Genomic DNA, 20,844 nt, shown 5'->3' on the forward strand with positions numbered 1-20,844 from the left:
TCCTAGTTCTTATGTTCCATAGATGAGAGAAATCATATGATAATTGTCTTTCTCTGCTTGACTTATTTCACTTAGCATTATCTCCTCCAGTGCCGTCCATGTTGCAGCAAATGTTGAGAATTCGTTCTTTCTGATAGCTGAGTAATATTCCATTGTATATATGGACCACAGCTTCTTAATCCAGTCATCTGTTGAAGGGCATCTCGGCTCCTTCCATGATTTGGCTATTGTGGACAATGCAGCTATGAACATTGGGGTGCATATGGCCCTTCTCTTTACTACGTCTGTATCTTTGGGGTAAACACCCAGTAGTGCAATGGCTGGGTCATAGGGTAGTTCAATTTTTAACTTTTTAAGGGACCTCCACACTGTTTTCCAGAGTGGCTGTACCAACTTGCATTCCCACCAACAATGTAGGAGGGATCCCCTTTCTCCACATCCTCTCCAACAATTGTTGTTTCTTGCCTTGTCTATCTTTGCCATTCTAACTGGCGTAGGGTGGTATCTTAGTGTGGTTTTGATTTGAATTTCCCTAATGGCTAATGATTTTGAACATTTTTTCCTGTGTCTGTTAGCCATNTTTGAACATTTTTTCATGTGTCTGTTAGCCATTTGTATGTCTTCATTGGAAAAGTGTCTGTTCATATCTTCTGCCCATTTTATGATTTGTTTATTTGTTTCTCGTGTATTGAGTTTGAGAAGTTCTTTGTAGATCTTGGATACCAGTCTTTTATCTGTAGTATCATTTGCAAATATATTCTCCCATTCCGTGGGCTGCCTCTTAGTTTTTTTGACTGTTTCCTTGGCTGTGCAGAAGCTTTTTATCTTGATGAAGTCCCACCAGTTCATTTTATCTTTTGTTTCTCTTGCCTTTGGAGATGTGTCATGAAAAAGTTACTTTGGCCGATTTCGTATAGGTTGCTGCCTATGTTCTCCTCTAGGATTTTGATGGATTCCTGTCTCACATCGAGGTCTTTCATCCATTTGGAGTTTATTTTTGTGTATGGTGTGAGTGAGTGGTCAAGTTTCATTCTTTTGCATGTAGCTGTCCAATTTTCCCAGCACCATTTATTGAAGAGACTGTCTTTTTTTCCACCAGATGTTTTTTCCTGCTTTATCAAAGATTAGTTGCCCAAAGAGCCGAGGGTCCATTTCTGGGTTCTCTATTCTGTTCCATTGGTCTATGTGTTTTTGTGCCAGTACCATGCTGTCTTTGTGATCACAGCTTTGTAGTACAGCTCGAAATCCGGCAATGTGATGTCCCCAGCTTTGTTTTTCCTTTTCAACAGTTCCTTGGAGATTCGGGGAAAAAGGGGGTTTTCTTAAGATGGAATCTATTCCTGGCACAAAGGTGTGAAGATTGTTGAAATGGCAACAGAGGATCTAGAATGTTACATAAACTTAATTGTTAAAGCAGAGGCAGGGCTTGAGAGGATTAACTCCAATTTTGAAAAGTTCATTGTGGGTAACATGCTATCAAACAACATCACACACTGCAGAGAAATCATTGATGAAAGAAGGAGTTCAATCAGGGTGGCAAACTTCATTGTTATCTTATTTTAACAAATTGCCACAGCCACCCCAACCTTCAGCAACTATCACTCTGATCAGTCAGCAGCCATCAACATCGAGGCAAGACCCTCCAGCAGCAAAAAGATTATGGCTCACTGAAAGCTCAGATGACAGTTAGCATTTTTTAGCAATGAAATATTTTTTAATTAAGGCACGCGCATTGGTTTTTGGACATAATGCTACTGCACACTTAATAATCTACAGTATAGTGGAAACGTAATTTTTATATGCCCTGGAAAACCAAAAAAATTCATTTCGCTTACTTTATTGAGATATTCACTTTATTGTGGTGGTCTGGGGTCTTCAGTATCTCTGAGGTATGCCTGTATATCTTTGTTTATTTGTATGGTAGGATAATCTTAGAACTACTGGGTTGAAAGATGTGTACATTTTGTGTATAATTTTGATGTACATATTACTATATTGTCATCAGAGAAGTTTGTACTAATTCATATTGTACAAAATTTAAATGAGTTCTTATGTCCCCATAAATCTTGCTGATCTGAGAGTGAAAATGGCATTACGGTTTTTTTCATTTGCAGTTCTTTAATAATGAGTAAAGTAGAGCATCTTTTCAGATGTTTATTGGCGATTTGTATTTCATTTTTGTGTGAAGTGCCAGTTTTTCTCCTTTATGCAGAAGTTGTTCATCTTTTCCTTATTGATTTATGAGAGCTCTTTTATGTTAAGGAAATTAGCCATTTGTTATATTTATTGCAAATATTCTTCCAGCTGAAGTTTTGTCTTTTGACTTTATATCAATATTTTGTTACACACAAGTTGAAAAGATTTAATTACCATCTTTCCTTTTACACTCTGGGTTTTATTTTTGTTCCATGACAATATTATTATAAAATATTCATCTCTGTATACATTATTTCTAATCCTCATAATTTTGTAAAGTAATTATTACAAAGAGCACTTGATATTCTCAAGGAATATTGAGATGTCTTCAGACACCAACTTTATAAGTACTATTCTATTACAAAGATCTTATGAAATCATTTCAAAAGATTAACACCTTGACTCCAACTTTCTTTTATTAGATTCCTCCTTATTTTGGACCTTGACATTGAAGTGTTTGCAGAAACCTAGAGGAAGCTAGGATGAATCATGGTCAGTTTGTCTTCGGTTGTGTTAAATTCTGATATTTGTGTCTCTTCCTTTGATAAACTTGCAAGGCATTTTTTTGTTGGTGTGAGCTTCTTTTTATGCTGTTGAACATACTGACCCATAAACCCTTTCTTTCATGAACTTCTTCAGCTCAGAAAGAGGTGACACACCCTTCCATGGCAATGAATTTTTTTTTTTTTTTTTTTTTAGTTTATGTCAATAGAAAATGCTATGTCAGGTTCTTGAATCAATCTTTCTTTGAGGCCGAAGTGGGTTGTGAGCTCCACAAATATTCTCATTAAGTGCTCATAGAAATACGTGTATATGTTTCTAGGTTTCTCCTAGGTTACATTTTCTTGAGCATCATGCTTCCTATTCTTATCTTTACACCAAGAGTTAGTCATCTTTTTAGTGTTTACTAGGTTTTCTACTCAGCTGATGCCAATTTTTTTTTTTATCCCAGTGGTAGAAGCACTCACTGAATATAGTTTCCCAAATTGTTTTTTCTTGCTTCTTTGTTGATGATGTCATTTCCATCACAAATATGAGCCTTTGACTAATTTTACATTCCACTCTCTGACTCAATCAAACAGACTATCTCATGGCAAAGATCCATCACTTTATTCATTTCTTTAATCTCATTGCTAATAGTTGGATTTCATTTCAGAGCCTTTTTCTGAAAAAGAACATTTTAGGCATTTTCATGGAGATACTACATAAGTGGAGAAGAGTAGGCAATAAAGAAACTATGTCAAAGAACAGTTGCTGGGTGATTAACAAGATTAATTCAGTAGCTAAATGACTGGTTTATTTATTCCTTTTTTCCACAAATATTTAAAAGCACCTACTATATGCCAGGCATTGTTAGGGCTGCATAATCCCTCATGGAGCTCAGTCAAGTGCTGGTATAATTATAGCCAGTATATATTGATTGTTTAGTATGTGCTGGGCAGTGTGCTGCACACTTCGAAGACTCTATATCAAGTTCCTCACTTGCAAGATGGGGCTAATAGTCATATATAGAAAGTTGAGAGAATTGAATGAAATAATATGTGTAAAGCTTCTAGAACGAGGCTGAATATATATATTTGTGTGTGTATATATATATATCTCCACATATCTTAATTGTTATGGTGTTATGATTATCATTATTTTCTTTGTTATTTAACATACCTTGTAAATTTGGGCTATTATCCTCATTTTACAGATAAGAAAATTGAAGCTTAGTGAATTTAAGAAATCTATTCAAGGAAGACCACACAGTTAATAATAACAGAGGTAGGATTCAAATTCAAGAAACATTTTCAGCTTATTCTTTCAACCACTCAGCTTTCTAGTCTCCTATACTCTGGCTAATGTGTCAAATTTAAATTTCCTCTCTTGCACAATTATGGACGGTTGTAGATATCATGCACTTTTCTGGTGAAAACTGCAAATATTAGGTTGGTAAATGCTAAGGGTCCACTTTCTTACCCCCATTTTCTAGTTGAGAAAAAAAAAAAAAGAGGGGCGCCTGGGTGGCACAGCGGTTAAGCGTCTGCCTTCGGCTCAGGGCGTGATCCCGGCGTTGTAGGATCGAGCCCCACGTCAGGCTCCTCTGCTGTGAGCCTGCTTCTTCCTCTCCCACTACCCCTGCTTGTGTTCCCTCTCTCTCTGGCTGTCTCTATCTCTGTCAAATAAATAAACAAAATCTTAAAAAAAAAAAAAAAAAAAAGAGTTTTAGAGAGGTCTTACATGGAAAAAGTGTCTGAGCTTAGATCTCAAAATAGGGGTCCAAATCCCTATCACACTGACTAAAGATCTTTTTGACTTTATTAAAACATAGTCATGGTGAAATTTTCTATTCACGTTTATGGAATACATTTAACAGTATTACTGATAGTTACAGTTATAGGAGTGAACATCATCACTAGCTCTTAAATTATACAATATGACTTGGACTATATGGCTTTAAAAATAGTTTAAGATATAGAAATGTTTTGTGAAGGGTCTTGATATATAAAAGAAAAAAAAAGAAGAAGAAAAAGAAATGCCTTAAGTATCACTATGGACAATTCTAAAGATTTTATCTATTTATTTATTTGAGAGAGCAAGAGAGAGAGCACGAGAGAAACAGGGGGATGGAGAGAGAAGCAAACTCTGCAGTGAGCATGGACCCTGATGTGGGGCTCCATCTCAGGACCCTGAGATTATGACCTCAGCTGAAATCAGGAGTCAGATGCTCAACCGACTGAGACACCGAGGCTCCCCTTGGACAAATACACTTTTTATTTTGGAAAAATTTTAGATTTGCAGAAACGTTGCTAAGATAAAACAGAGAGTCTACATGTACCCCTCCTAGTGCCCCCTTACATTGCCAGTGTACATTACCATCGTTCATGTATCAAAACCGAGAAACTGACATTGGAACATTATTGGTAACCAAACAACCAATTTCATTTGTATTTCACTAGCGTTTTCATTAGTGTTCTCTTTCTGTTCCAGGATCTAACTCAGGGTAACCACACTGCGTGTAGGTGTCATATCTCTCCAGTCTTCTCTGGTCTGTGACCATTTCTCAGTCTTTCGTTGTTTTTCTTGAGCTTAACTGTGTTGAGGAATACTAGCCAGGTATCCTGTAGAATGCGCCCCCCCCCCGGTCTGGGTTTGCCTGATGTTTTTTTCATGTTTTGCTGGGGTTATATTATGAACATTTTATATGAAGGGATAAAGAAAAATAATCCCAAAAAATGTATAAGGAAAAGCGACAAGCTTCTGATCAACACCAGTCCTGGCAATTTTTTAAAATGTGAATGTCACCTAAAAAAGGTCATTAATTCAACAAAATTTATTAAGCACCTACTATGTACGAGACACTATTCCAGCCACAGAGGATATATTAAGCACAAGCAGCCTAGACTGAATGGTCATGAAAGGCCTCTTTGAAGAGGAAACATTTGAAAGGCCCAAATGATGAGATGGAACTAGATAAGAGCAAAGATTTGGGAGAAGAACATTTAGGGAGAGGTATAACTAGTATAAAGACTTTGTAGTACAGGGTAAACTTAATGTATTTAACAAGCTTCAATAAGGGCAGAATGACTGGGTCATTGGTACAAGAGGAAGAGGTAGATGAGATGAGCAAGGGGGCCAGGGCTAGTTTGCACTGGACTTTGTAGGCCATGGCAAGGAGTATGGATGTTATGCTGAGTGGGACAGAAAATCTTTGAAAGGTTTTAACTAAGAGAAGATTTTAATTAAGAATTATATATAATCTGATATAATTAGAAGGATCACTATGGATGCTTTGTAGAGTGTGAAGTTTGGGGGATAAGAGTAGAAACTGGGAGCCCTGTTAGGAGACAAGGGCAGTAGTCCAGGCAAGAAAAGATGATGATTGGAATAGGATGGGAAGTAGTGGATATAAAGAGAACTGGTTAGATTGGGATATGTTTCAGAGGATGAAGCAACAGCACTTAGTAATGAATTGAATGTGAGATAAAGATTCTCGAGTTTTCAGCTGGATAAACTGAATTGATGAGGGTACAATTTATTGAGATGGAGAGAATTGGCAGAGCATATGTTGCAGAAGGGAGATGGGGGAGGCTCAGAAATAAAAAATGATCTGTTCGGATTTGAGATGTTTCAAGTCATCAAAAACGTAGATGTACATGTAAGTTTGGCATCCATGGGAGAGGTCAGGGCTGAAGACGTAAAATCCATATACAAAATAAACACATATGCATGTAATATTAGTAATTTAATTTACTAGGAAGAGTAGCCTTACATCAATATTTGTTCATTTATTTATTAATCAATTCATTGATTTCTATACTTACTCCAGAAATATTTGTTGCAGAACAACAAACCTATCAGGCTTTAGTACAGCCGTGCCAATGGCCTCCAAAGAGAAGAATACAATCACAGAATGTGGATCATGGGAAGAAAACATTAGAACCCTAAAAAATATTTATATTTATCTAAAAACAGAAAAAACTAAGTCTTGCAAATATTCAACATACAGATTGACACTGGCATCTCATTATTAATGAGTGAAAAGTGTGAATTATGCAATGTGGGGAACAATTCAGGGATTTCTTCACTTTCTTTCTCCTTAATATATTGTGATTTATTTCAGTTTATGTGGCTGGGTTAAGTAGATTTACCAGTTACATTATTATTTCATTAAACTGACCCCTTACTAAACTGAAAGTAGCTTAAAAAAGATGTCTGAAAAGAAAACATGAGTTGGAGATAATGCAAACATAAGCAGAAAAGGTGATAGGAGAGATGACATGTCTACTTCTAGCATGAGCTGTACAGAAACTATTTTATTAGCAGGGATAACACTTTGAAATCAGAGATTTGGAAATACTTCTATTACGGGATTTTGATGCAAAAATGATGTTTGTGTGCTACCTAAGACTGAGACAATTGTAAGGTAAGTGAGGCCTTCACCTTGGGTGCAAAATTTAAGGGGGATGCCAGCACTCTGTAATCAAGATAAATAATATCTTAGTACCATATTTTAAAGAGTCAAAATTAATGCAAAAATCTATTAACAAAATATCAAAATTTGAAATAAAGACAGGATCAGTACCCTAAAAAAACTTACACATGTACACTAAAACTTGAAGGCAGAATTTTTCAAGCTATTGAAAACTCTTCCAAGCAATGCATTCCAAAGAATTCTGAACCCATTTGTTAAAAATATAAAAATGCAACATTTTCTGGCTGACATCATGGAAGATAGAAAGTAGTTGAATTTCAATAAAAACTTTTCATGATTGGTGGATGGAAGAGATAAAAATGAATACTTGCATTAGTAAGAGCAGCCAGAGATGTGCTTCTTCCATTAGGATCTACCTATCTTTGTGAGTTATCTTTTTCAGCTTATGACAGCTATTAAAATGAGGTTCAGAAATAACCTGAACGTTGAATCAGACAGTTTAATAACTGCTTCACAAACTATTAAAGATTTTAAAAACCATTGAAACCTAGTCAATCATATTTCTTTCACTAAATATTTTTAGTAAGAGTAACAATTCTTTATACCATTAATATAAAAAATAACTTACTTTTAAATGTTTATTTTTTATCTTATCCTTTTTACATTTTAAAAATATTTTATGTCACATGTAGCAAGACGTGTATATAACTTACGTAAGTATGTAGACTTACAGAGCTTTTTTTTTTTTTTTTTCTTTTGCTAGTAGGGGCATGCAATCAAAAAAAAGTTTAGAGAGCAGAAGTACAGGTAGTTGATACTGTGGGTGTTAGGAATATGGAAGGATTGTTTTATCTCAGCATGATGTGAAATCTCACTGTACCCACGGAAGGACTTCAGGAGGGACACCCCACCGAGTCTGCATAAAGGAAGGTTTAATGAGTGAGATTTGGAAAAATAACTATTGTGTAATTCGTTTCGTATAAAACAGCACAATGCTTACAGTCAGAGGAGATTTAAACACTCTGAAAACATTCTTAAGGAGGATGGTAAAGTTCAAACTGCAGCCCTACTCTGAGCGATCCCACTCCCAGAATGGAACCTGTTGAAGTTCCCATAAAGGGGGCAAAAGAGTGCCGCTCTAATGGGGGGGGGGCGCAGGGATGTGACACCGTTTCTCTGAGGCGAGGGCTGCCGCCTCCCCTCGCACGAGATGGCCTTGAGGTCCCTGGAGCCGGGGCCGTCAAAAGCGGAGGGAGAGGGGAAAAAGAAAACGCAGTTCCTCCTGGCTGCAGCCGCGTCCGAGGGCGGACGCCGGAGACCGCCCGTGACGCTTTCTCTTCCAGGAGAGGCCCGGGCTTTGTGAAGAGGGGACGGAGTTAAGGCGCTTTTCTAACGGGAAGGGAGGGCAGTGTTGGTTGGTGGTAGGGTCAGAGAAGGAGCTTTCGGCTCGAGTCTTTTCCTGGTGGGCAGAGTCCGAAGAGCCCTAGCAGGCATGGAGGATTCTGAGGCCTGGTCCTTTCCCTGCCGGCAGAGGGAGTCCCGAGGTGGACGGTCCAGAATCCCTCCCATGAAAGGCGTTTGCATGGCCGCTTGACCAATTTTGTACATCCCGGGGCTGAGTAAGAGCTGAGGTAATTAGACGCGAGCGACAGCTGCCTGGGCACCTTGGGCGCCTGGCGCCGGGCTGCGAGCCCGACCGCCCGAATTCTCGCGAGAGCGGCCGCCGCCATTTTTCCATTGATTGCGGCGGGCTGGGGGAGGGGCCGACGACGAAAGCGACGGCGGCGGCGGCGGCGGCGGAGCGGCCGTGGGTCGGTGTCTGCGCGCTGGTGTCTGAGGCCCAGGCTGAGGCCTCCGCGGTTGCCGGAGCGCAGGCGGTGGAGAAGATGAGTGCCGCTGCCGTTCTCTCCTGAGCTAGAGAGCCGCCACCACCCTGCCCCCTCCCCCGGCAGGGCGGAGAGGAGCGGCCGGAGTCTGAGCCATGGTGCCCGGCGAGGAGAACCAGCTGGTCCCGAAAGAGGTGAGGGGCCAGCGGAGGAGGCTAGGCCCCAAGGCCTGCGTCCGCTCGAGGTAGTGCAGGCCCGGGCGCGGGGTCGGCTGCTGGCCCAGCTCGAGTGCGGGCCCGGCTGTGGGGGAAGGAGGAGGTGTGTGGAGGGGGCTGTACGGTGGGTGCGGCGAGCAGTTGGGAGACCGACTGGATCTGGGGCCGCGGGCAGCCGACACCTCCCCTCTCGGGTTTGTCGGGTTGGATGAATAAAGGAGCGGACTGGAAGGAATCAGGTCCAGCTTTGGGGGAGAAGGCGGCCTTTTAAGTACTTATCGAGCATGTTGAGCCAAGATAATTTCAAAGAAAAAATTCTGTTAACAGTTGTTGATGGGCACGACAGGGTGACGGTGCTGCTTCTGGTTTTGACAGTGGCAGTGTGTAGCTTTCAGGGCTTGTGAAATCTACACCCAACTTGAGATCTGTGGGAGGGCAGAGTTAACTGTTACGACTTTTTTGAACTCCTGTTACTTGGTAATACTGTTGGCCTGCCTAAATGGGGCCTATGGAAAATCGTTGAAAAAGTAAATGTGACTTTCACGTAAAGGTGAGAGATAGCTAAACATTACCATGTGGAGAGCTGAACTACTTTTTGTAGTTGGGTTGTATATGCTGGTTTGGGTGACTTCTTGAATTCTTAAAAGCAAGTGACACGAGAAGCCTTGACTTCTTGGCTTCTCATGAATAGTAGTAGAAGATTAATGGTAGTATCCAGCGCTGGCCAGTGGATTTCAATATATTAATAGTATCCCTGTTGGCTTTATAAATATCTTCAGCTTATCCAAATGTGTATTTTTAACTATTTGATCATCGGGCTAATGCTTTGGATTTTTATTTCTCATATATCTTAAATAGAGGCAGTGTCCTGTTGAAATGAACTGTGTAGAATCTTGATGTTTATAAGTGATATTCATTAAAAATTCTAATTATTTTAGCTTTTTTAGTTGCTTTGTAGCAGTTTGTTGCTACTTAAGCAAGCTCTGACACTGCAAAAGTGATACTGGAGTTATGTATCTGTGATAAAATATTTTTCCTACATTATCAGATGGTAGTTGTTTTGCAAGGACAGTTTTTTTTTTTTTAACTTAGTTATCATGTGTCGGTATTTATTCATCGAGCATCACCAACTCTGCAAAGCAGATAAACAGATGAATTAATCAGAGTTCTTGCCTTGGGAGCTTTCAAAGCTACTAAGAAAGAGTGCTGGTAATATTTGTTGAGCTTCATTTAAGAGAGAGGTATTTTACTCCATAAGTAACTCTTACACAAGGACAGAAGTGATAGGTGCTGTAAGAAAGATAAACATGCATTTTCTTTTAGAGCTACATACTGCTGGTTTTCCTTCTTACAAAAAGCAAAGTCCTTAATTTTTTGAGTGTCAGAAAAATACAGTATAGGTGAAACTCTGCTTTAAGAAAATGAAACATCAGATTTATTTCCCTAATAATTTGAGATCTTAAAAAAAATCATGATATGGGTATGCACCTTTGTGGGAAAATATTTGTTGTGTAAAAACCAATACTGTAATCCTGCCTTTACCTTTTGGATTTTAAAGATTAGTTGCCTTTCCTTTAAGACTAACTCCCTTACCTGAGGCTTCAAGCACATCCCAACTTTTTTTTTCTTTTACATTTTTCGGAACATATTCCCCCCCCCCCCCCCCCCNCCCCCCCCCGGTCTCTAGATTGATCTTCAGATCTTCAGGCTGTTCTTTTTCCCTGGCTTTTCTCATGATTCCTGGAAGCATGCACAGTAGTCTCTAGTCTTAAGACTGTCACTTGAAGTTTTTGCCTTTTTTAGCTTGCTAACTAGTTCTTTTTTTTTTTTGATGGCCGTACTCCTCTTCCTGAATTATTCTTTCTTGCTTCTCTTCCTTGGGTTTTCTGTTGCATATAATACTTAAAAAAAAAAAATCCTTGAGTTTAGTAATATTTTACTTTTTTGGTCTTTTTTCCTACCTGTTTGTCTTATCTGCCTGCTCATTTAGTCAGTGCCTTTTCTGTGTCCTTAATTATCACTGTTGTCATTCCCTGTCTTTTAAGTCAGAATAGAATCATGCAGTGCTAAAGGGAGAGTATAGTGATCATCTAGTAACTTAAACTCTTTCACTTTACAGATGAGGAAAATAGGGCCAGAGGATTGAAAGTGACTTGTTTAGGGTCACATAATGAGTAAATGACAATGGAAGGATTCGAACTCACATCCCTTCACTATTCCTTGATTATACTCTATTTTATAGTTACCTCCATATGACCTGGAGGGTCTGTAAGAGTAGTTTGTAACTAAGTACATTTACTATGTGAAAATAAATTGTAAAATTAAAATAAAAATTTGCTTCTATTCTAATGGCTTATTATCAATAATCTAGAGGGTTTTTTTTGTTGTTTTTTGTTTATTTAGGACCTTTGTATAGGGAACCCCTAGCCCCTACTAGATTTAGATCTTGGTTAGGTGTGTGCATTCATGCATGTGTGTAGTTGTTGAATGAATAATACATTATTTTGGTCCCTGAAGCTCAAGGATGGATATATCTTAAAGGACTCCAAAGAAGGCCGCTTACTGTACTACAGGTATTGGACAACCCTGTGGGCCAAATCCAACTGGTAGCCTGTTTTTTGTATGGCCCATGAGTTAAGAATGACTTTCACATTTCCAAATTGTAAAAGATAAATAGAATAATATTTTGTGACAGATGAAAATATATGAAATTCAGATTTCAGTATTCATGAAAATGGTTTTATTAGAACACAGCCATGCCCATTTATTTATTATTGTCTGTGGCTGTAGCAGAGTTGAGTAGTTGCTACAGATGCCGTATACAGGATAAATTGGAAACTACTTACTTTGTATTCAAGGCCTAGTACAGTTGATTCTGGCCACAACCTTCCTTTTCAGCTTATCTCTCCTCCCATGAAACATGTTTTTAATGCAGCCAAGTGGGTTTCTCTTAACTTGCTTTTCACTTCTTTTAGTACTATCCCTCTTTCTACTTCTCCGTTCAGAACCTTCATGTACATTTTTCCATAAGTACCCTATACCTTTATTCTAAAAATCTTTTTATGACTATTTTAACCTTAGGGATTTCTCCTTCTTAGAAGACCTTTTATATGACTACAGTTCATTTGGCAATTAATAAATAGTGCTTGGTGACATCTGTTATGCTCTCAAACTGTAATACACATTTTATATATTTGTTATGAATTCCTTGGCAGCAGAGATCTTTATGTGTTTCTCTCTCTCAGTTTTCTGTTTTTGTATACATTATAGGTCTAGGACAGTATACTTTCTGGAGCAGATATTCAGTAATATTTATTGATGTGGTTACAGGGTGTGAAGAAACTTGGAATTCTAACCTATTATCCCCTACTTGATGTCTTCTGCAGCACAGTTCCTTGACAAGCTGTTTTCCAACCCTTGCTTGAACACCTTCATGACTAATCTCTGATAACATCTTTGCCTTAGAAGAGATCTGTTATTTTAAGTTTTTGAGTTGAGAGAAGTCTAGACCTCTGTACCTACCATCTTTTGATAATTGCCTTGGACAACAGAGAAGTCTTAAATCATTTCCCATAGGACAGTTTTTCTTATTGTTGAAAATGGGAAAGGGAGGTAGGAAGGCCAACCCCCTCTGTTCTATTATCTGAGGATCCTTAGTTCTTTACTTGTTTCTCAGTTGTTCTGTTTTAGATACAATCCAGTGTTTTTTAGTATTCCTCCTAAATTGTTATACCCAGCGAAGAGCAAAGGCAGTATAGTATGGTCTATTCATTGTGGTTAACAACAAAGCTTTTCACCTCACTTTTTCAAAATTCTACTCTATGTCTTTGAATTGTATTGATATTGGCTTTCAGATCTCTTGCTTTTACTGTCATCCCAATTTTTATTTATTGCTTTGTTGTTTTTATTATTCTCTTTATAAGGATTTGTGACACTAATATTTATTGAGTCTTCACTGTGCATATGTAAGGAACATTTTGAGGAAATAGCAAAAATTCATTCTTCCCTCAAGTATCTTAGAGTATAATTAAGGATAAGATACATATCTAATGGTTTTAAAATAGTACTTAAAGTGATGTCCAAAGAATGTATAAATGTAGAGAAGATGGAAAAATGGAAGAAAAGACAAAAGAGCTTTTTCATATCGTTTCTTTCTGCCTCTTTTCCATGCAATAAACAGTTTCCATATGAAACTAATTGTGATGATAGTAATAACCAATATTTATTAAGCATTTATTATATGTCAGATACTGTTAAATGTGCTTCGTGTATATTAACTCATTTGAGCTTCACAGTGACCTCACAAGTATATAAAGACCATTGATGTTGAGAACTCCCAAAACATTAAAGCAACTTGCTTTTTTTATCTCTCTTGTCTGGTTTTTAATAAAATCTATCAATATTTGTTATGGTCCATATCAAATGAATATTCTTTTAATTTTATGTCTCCTGATTAAATTACTCGAAATGTGCTGTAGTGGTCTTTCTTGTTTTTGGTCATTCTTTTAAAAATTAGCCTTTAAAAAAAAATTGGGGTGTTGATTCTCCTTTACCAGTAAGAGGCTAGCATGGCACTTATGTCAAGTAACACTCATCAGTGTTTTACAGAAATTGGAGTGTTTAATAAAAAATCATTGGTACTTAAGATACCATTGGAAATGCTGACTTAATAAAGCAAAAAAGCTGAGTGCAGTTGTATATGATTCCAAATTTGTCAGGGATGACATGGACAATTTAGGGTTATATGCGTTGAAAGATTAGAAGGAATACTCTATTAACAACTGTTGTTCCTGGATATCTGGATCATTGGGCTATATTTAGATTTTCTTTACTTATTTCAACAATGGTCATGTACATTACTTAAAAAAAGAAACTTAGATGATCTAATTGTAGTTTTTGAGGCAATTATTGGTATTGTGTCATAGTGTTGTTTTTTATGCTCATCATTTTTTTTAAAAAAGATTTTATTTATTTATTTGACAGAGAGAGAGACAGCCAGCGAGAGAGGGAACACAAGCAGGGGGAGTGGGAGAGGGAGAAGCAGGCTCACAGCGGAGGAGCCTGATGAGGGGCTCTATCCCAGAACGCTGGGATTTGGCCCTGAGCTGAAGGCAGATGCTTAAGGACTGAGCCACCCAGGCGCCCCTATGCTCATGATTTTTATCTTTCCCCTCTCTTCTTGTTCTGAGTTTGCCGCAGAGTAATCTAATCCAGCTGCATGGCTTCAGCATTTGATTGTAATATACCCATTTCTGTCTCCAGCCCTGATCTCTCTTCTAGATTCAGATTTCCACCTGCATACCTGATATCTGTATTTGGCTGTATACTAGGACCCACAGATTACATGTAGGTAATATCAAGCTCATATCTCTTCTCTTTCCTCATGTTCTCTTCTCAACATAATTCTTTCTGTGTTCTGTTCAGTTAGTGTCGTCAGCATCTATTTATTTGCTTAAGTTAGGAGATTTTTTTGACTCCGTCATTTTCCTTTTTCTCATATTTAAATTAGTTCAGCACTTGGAAAATAATCTCTTGTACCCTTACCTTTCACTTTGTAGCTCTGCCTCTTTTCCTATTCAGATGTAGCCCTGCTAAAAGGTCTCTGACTTCTAGGCTGTTCTCTTTACAAAGCCGTCCTCTGTACAGTTGTCAAAGTTACTTTCTAAAACAGGTGAAGATTATGATTTCCTTACTTTAAAGTTTATAGTTATTACCCTCTGATTGCCAGTTGAGTAATAGGTATTATTTATAAGCACTGCCTGCCATACACTGTGATAAACCTTTTACATACGTTATCTTATTTAATTCCCTGTCATACCCCTTTAAGGCATCTATTATTTTCATTATCTTATAGATGAAGAAGGTAAGGCTTAAAGGGGTTGAGGACCTTGCTCAAAGTTTTAAAGCTGTTTGGTTCTAAGTCAGTATGGCCTTAACCAGTGAAAGTACTTCATAATCTAGCTTCAGTTGATTTTTTTAAGTTTAATTTTTATCAAAGTTATACATGTACACATTTAAAAAAGTTGAATAGTTTTGTAGGACTATTGACAAAACAGAAGTCCTCTGCAAATTTATTTTCTCTTCCTTTTATTTCGGGCTCTTCAGAGATAACCACTTTCAACTCATTTCTTTGATATTTATGTCCACATCTCAAAATGGCATGTTTGTAGTGTTCTTTCTTGAGTTTTCGGTTTTAAGGCTTTATCTACTGACTTACTACAGTAGAAGATAAGGTTTACCGCTATCCCCAGCCATACCCAGACACACTTCTCAGTCCTCCCAGTATTGTCATATTGCAAGTAGTTTTGTTATACCAGTACTCAGAGTGTGTATCAGTTTGACTAAAAGCTGTTCATAGTTGAGTCTTGTAGTTTATTGTAATTGTTTTCCTTTCCTGTACATTTTGTTTTCCCTGTGTTAATGTTTTGTTTTGTTTTTTTTTAAATTTGCTTTTGTTTAGTTTTCTGTGTACTTACCATTAATTTAGCCAAGAGGTTCTCAGCAGGGGGCAACCCAGTGGACATTTGGCAATTTCGGGAGGGCAGGGAGTGTGCTGTTGATACTGAGCGGTGGGAGCAAGCTATGCTGCCAAACGTCATCCTACACTGCACAGGACAGACTCCCACAACAAAGAATTATGTGGTCCAAAATGTCAGTAGTGGCACTGTTGAGAAGCTTTGATTTAGCCCAACTCTCAAGTGTATACAGCTTCTATTACTATTTTTTTTCAGACCTACTAATTTTTTTATTTAAGTTTTCAATTGCAGCTGTTGTCTTAGATTTGCCTTTACTATCATCTTAGTAGTCCCCCTCAGGTCTCTATTATATTGGGGCTCTTGGTTCTGTATCTGATGTCTTCTTCTTTTTTTGTTTTCTCATTTTGGAGGATCACTTTCAACAGTTTTCTGGATGGGATATAATTTTTTCCAGACCTCACATGTCTGAAAATGTTTCTGTCCTCTTGCTTTATAGATCATTTGGCTGGGCAGAAAATTCTTGGTCAGGAATAATTTTCTCTCAGAATTTTGCTAACTTTGCTCCATTGTTTTCTTTTTTTCAGTGTTGCTATTGAGACATCAGATGCCTAGAAGATTCTTTTCCACTATTTTGAAACTTTTTTTTTCCTTTGTGGAAGCTTAGAGAATCTTTTCCTTCAGAGTTCTCAAATTCCAATATTTGCTTTGGTATAGGTCTTTTTTTAAATCCATTTCTTTTAAGTTCGGGTAGTCTTATTTAGAAATTCATCAGTTCTGGGGTTTCCTTAAATAATTTTTTTTTTTTAATTTCTTCCTTTGGTTTTCTCTCTTCTCTCTCTTGAGTTCCTATGGTTGAGGTGTTGGGCCTAATGACTGGTTTCTCTAATTTTTTTTTTTTAAAGATTTTATTTATTTATTCGACAGAGATAGAGACAGCCAGTGAGAGAGGGAACACAAGCAGGGGGAGTGGGAGAGGAAGAAGCAGGCTCATAGCAGAGGAGCCTGATGTGGGGCTCGATCCCATAACGCCGGGATCACGCCCTGAGCCGAAGGCAGACGCTTAACCGCTGTGCCACCCAGGCGCCCCTCTCTAATTTTTTTTACCTGTTCTCATCTATTTTCCATTCCTTTCCCCCTTGCTTTCTGGGAAATTTTTCTCAACTTTTATCTTCCAATTCTTCTACTAAGGTTTTTTTTTCTGCCATCATATTTATAATTTCCAAGCACTCTTTCTTCTTCTGAAAAAATTTTAAATATCCTGTTTCTGTCTTGTGGATGCAATCAATGTCTTGTCTTATCTCTCTTAGGAAATTAGTAGTAGTTTTCTTCTCTACATACTCCCGCTTTCCTCCAAATTTCCTTTTTGTGTTTATTTGCTTGGGCTTTGTCTTTCTTTTTTTTTTTTTTAATAATAATTATTTATTATATTATGTTGGTCACCATACAGTACATGCCTAGTTTTTGATGTAAAGTTCCATGATTCATTACTTGCGTATAACACCCAGTGCACCATGTAATACGTGCCCTCCATAATACCTATCACCAGCCTATCCCAATCCCCCACTCCTCTCCCCTCTGAAGCCTTCAGTTTGTTTCCCAGAGTCCATAGTCTCTCATGGTTCATTCCCCCTTCTGTTTACCCCGCTTTCTTCTCCTACCGATCTTCCTACTTCTTATGTTCCATAAATGAATGAAGCCATATGAAATTGTCTTTCTCTGCTTGATTTATTTCGTTTAGCATTATCTCCTCCAGTCCTGTCCATGTTGCTGTAAATGTTGTGAAATCGTTCTTTCTGATAGCTGAGTAATATTCCATTGTATATATGGACCACATCTTCTTAATCCAGTCATCTGTTGAAGGGCATTTCGGCTCCTTCCGCAGTTTAGCTATTGTGGACAATGCTGCTATGAACATTGGGGTGCATGGCCCTTCTCTTCACTACATCTGTATCTTTGGGGTAAATACCCAGTAGTGCAATGGCTGGATCATAGGGTAGCTCAATTTTTAACTTTATAAGGGACCTCCACACTGTTTTCCAGAGTGGCTGTACCAACTTGCATTCCCACCAACAGTGTAAGAGGGATCCCCTTTCTCCAACAATTGTCGTTTCCTGCCTTGTCAATTTTTGCCATTCTAACTGGCGTTGTCTTTCATATGAGATGCTTTCCCTGGATGTCTGGTGAACCTTTGAAGTTAACTCTAACTTAAAAGAGGTGCCTTAAAAAGCTTAGAAGCTCTACAAGTGGATGATTGTGGTTTTCCCTGTGGAGTGATAGGGCTGAATAATTTCCTTGCAGACTCCCAATGACACATCTTTTCTCTTGTGCTGTATTGATTTCCCAGAAAAGATTTCTGATCTTATGCCTGGAGAGAACAAACTTGGGAGCTGAGTAGGAAAAAGGGATTTGGGTTTCATCATTAAATATGGAAATACATTTTCATTTCTCCAGTTTTCAGTACGGCATTGCTCACATTCATTTGAGCCTGGCATCCTCTCGTGCAGAGATACCCTGTTTCATGCTCTCAGAGGTCATTTAGCCTTTTGCCAGAAAGGGTCAAGGAGTAGAAGAGAGGTCTGAGAGTTCTAACTGGGAGTTCTAACAAACTTCAATCTGTTCTCCTAGTTTGGGCTCCACCTTTGCTCCCATAGTGTCTGAAACTGACAGTTTCTGAGCCTTTCAGGGTTTTTCCCCCCACTGTCCTTTAAAATTTTTTTGTGGAAGAGTTGCAAAAAGAATAGAGAATTGTCGTATACCCTTCACCAAGCTTCTCCTTATGTTAACATCTTGTATAACTATAAAACACTTATCAAAGTAAGAAATTAACCATATTTTACTAGTTTTTCCACAAATGGCTTTTCCACAAATCTTTTTGTTCCAAGATCCAAATTCAACATCCTACACTGCATTTAGTTGTCTTGTCTCCTTAGTTTCTTTTTATCTGTGACAGTCCCTTACCCTTTCCTTCTTTTTTATGACCTTGACACTTTTGAACAGTTATTTTGTATAATGTCCCTCAATTTGGGTTTGTCTGACATTCTCTCATGATTTACGACCTCTCTCATGACATTGGGAATTAAGGAGAGGGATAGTACAGGTGTGGTATGTCCTTCTCAGTACATCATCTGGAAGGTGTGGGGGAATGTGATGTACTGCTAGTGATGTTAACCTTGATCACTTGGGTATGGTGCTGTCTGTCTACTAGGTTTCTCCACTATAAAGTTACTGTTTTCCTCTTTAATAATTACTTAATACTTTGAGGCTATGCAGATACCTTGTTTAGGCTTAAACTTCTGCCCACTAATTTTAGCATCCATCTATGGATCTTGTCTTATTACTGGTGCATTCTGATAGTGATTTTCTATTTTCCTCATTTTTTCTGCATTTATTAATTGAAATTCTTCTGTGAGGAAGAGTTATTCCTTCTTCTCTATTTCTTTACATGATTATTTATATCAGTATAGACTTTTGGATATTTATTTTAGTCTTTGGATTATAACCCAGTACTATTATTATTTATTTTGTTTTTCAGGCTGTTTCTGTCTTGGCCAGGGGAGCTCTTTCTGATTGGCATCTGTGTGTTCGTCCTTGCTTTTTGAGAACTTACTTTCTGGCACCACATTGTGCTTCAGCCCATGGCTTATTTTCTCTGCCCCAACCCTGAAAGCAACCACTTCTCCAGGGATTATAGGGAGTCTTTTGGTGTAATTGTAAATGTGATATAAACCGGGTGTCTTTGGTTTTCTTCTAAGCTAATATAGAATTCAGCTTCTTCAGATGTAATAGTCATTACCATTTGATCTGCTTTCCAGCTTTTGAAATCATGTTTCTGGTTTCTTATGGGTTTATGCTCTGTAAAAAAATGTCTTCACTCTTGTTTCAAAGATACCTTGGGAAACTTTAGAGCTAAATGCTTGTATTCAGTCTATCCTCTTTAACCAGAAATTCCTAACTTAATGTATTTGTCTCCTGCCCCAGGCCAGTTTTGTTTTAGCCACATTTGGCTACATTAGTTGCTGTTCCCAGATGTGTTCTATGCTTTCATGTGTCACTTCTATGCCCTTGCCCTGAGTGAATAATGTGAAGTACTTTTTTATCATCTGGTTTCTAGGGAGTTTTAAATGGGCAAACTTTGATTTTGCATGAAAACTATTATTTAAGTACTTTCTTAAGTACTTTCTTAGAATTGCCTCTTTTTTATTTTCCAGGTTTTTGATTAGTCACATAAAGTTTTTGCATCTTAGTATCAGGGTACTGTAATTTTTTGCTGAAATTGAAGGGACTGGGTTAGTACGTTTCCAGGGTACTAAGGTACCGTGGTAGCCCAACGTGGAAAGAAAAGATTGTATTGAAAATAGGGAGCTGGGAGAAACATATCATTAAATATATATATTTAAACATCTATTGTCAATTAAGATTCCAGAAAACATCTACTTAAAATTGATTAATTTGTTTTAAGGATCTTCTTCAATTTAGGCAACATGTTTAGGTGTCCGATACGCAGAGGCGTATTCTTTTATGAGGTTTATCACACAGATTTTAAAGTGTTCTGTCCAGTTACTGTTGGCTTAAAATCTACTTTTGTACAAACATTCTCTGTTTTACAAAGTCTTTGGGGCAAAATGATTGTGATTGACAGTGATGGCAAATGATTGGCAAAACTGATGTAATCAAGATTCTTAAAGAGACGCATTTCTCCTGAGCATGATTTGCTGTTGGTATAGTGGAAGAAGGGGTGGATGTAAGTATAGTGTAAGTAAACAGAGGTCTCCTCTCTGCCTTATTACGTACTTCCGTTTACTTTGTCTCTAGGTGTGGGAGCAATAATAATTTATCTGTTCTTTTGTTCAATAGAATGAAACTGAACCATGCATATATAAAGTAGCCATGGATATGAATATTTTTATTTATATAAAACTGTTGCTACAATCACTGTTGAGGGATTACTGTTTTGTGAATATTACTGAGAAATAGGTCTTGAATTTTGATGTTTTAAAAACATGCTCTTAAAATATTATCCAACCAGCAAAATCTAGCTCTCTTACTTCCCACAAGAAACCATTTCTGATTCTCCTCTTTCAACCTGATGACATTTCCCTAACCCTGAAACCCATTGCACTGTATCTTTTGACATTTGGAAAATTATACCCCGGTATTATAAGTTAACATGTTACTGCATTATTACCTTTATTAGATTAGAAAATCTTCAAAGT

At 37.8% G+C, this 20,844-nt stretch overlaps 1 protein-coding gene and 1 long non-coding RNA gene across 9 annotated transcripts in view; both read left to right on the plus strand.

Moving 5' to 3' along the window:
• Positions 1 to 3,959, plus strand: part of LOC117796710 — a 21,011-nt gene extending 17,052 nt beyond the window's left edge. Inside the window, exon 3 of one of the 2 annotated variants that reach the window (XR_004621357.1) lies at positions 3,893 to 3,959. This is a non-coding gene — a long non-coding RNA (uncharacterized LOC117796710). Of the gene's footprint in view, positions 1 to 2,618; positions 2,756 to 3,892 lie in introns of those variants that run through there. The other variant, XR_004621356.1, reaches the window with a different exon arrangement.
• A 4,890-nt stretch (positions 3,960 to 8,849) lies between these two features.
• Positions 8,850 to 20,844, plus strand: part of USP47 (ubiquitin specific peptidase 47) — a 105,742-nt gene continuing 93,747 nt past the window's right edge. For 4 of the 7 annotated variants that reach the window (XM_034645734.1, XM_011232434.3, XM_011232435.3 and 1 more), the window contains exon 1: positions 8,854 to 9,134. Coding sequence is in view for 4 of the 7 variants with exons in the window: in XM_011232434.3 (XP_011230736.1) it covers positions 9,096 to 9,134 (39 nt within the window). In the remaining 3 variants the exon portion in view is untranslated. Of the gene's footprint in view, positions 9,185 to 20,844 lie in introns of all 7 variants that reach the window. The other 3 variants (XM_034645733.1, XM_011232432.3, XM_034645735.1) reach the window with 3 other exon arrangements.

The sequence above is a fragment of the Ailuropoda melanoleuca genome, chromosome 16 (genome assembly GCF_002007445.2).
Source record: "Ailuropoda melanoleuca isolate Jingjing chromosome 16, ASM200744v2, whole genome shotgun sequence".
NCBI lineage: Eukaryota > Metazoa > Chordata > Mammalia > Carnivora > Ursidae > Ailuropoda > Ailuropoda melanoleuca.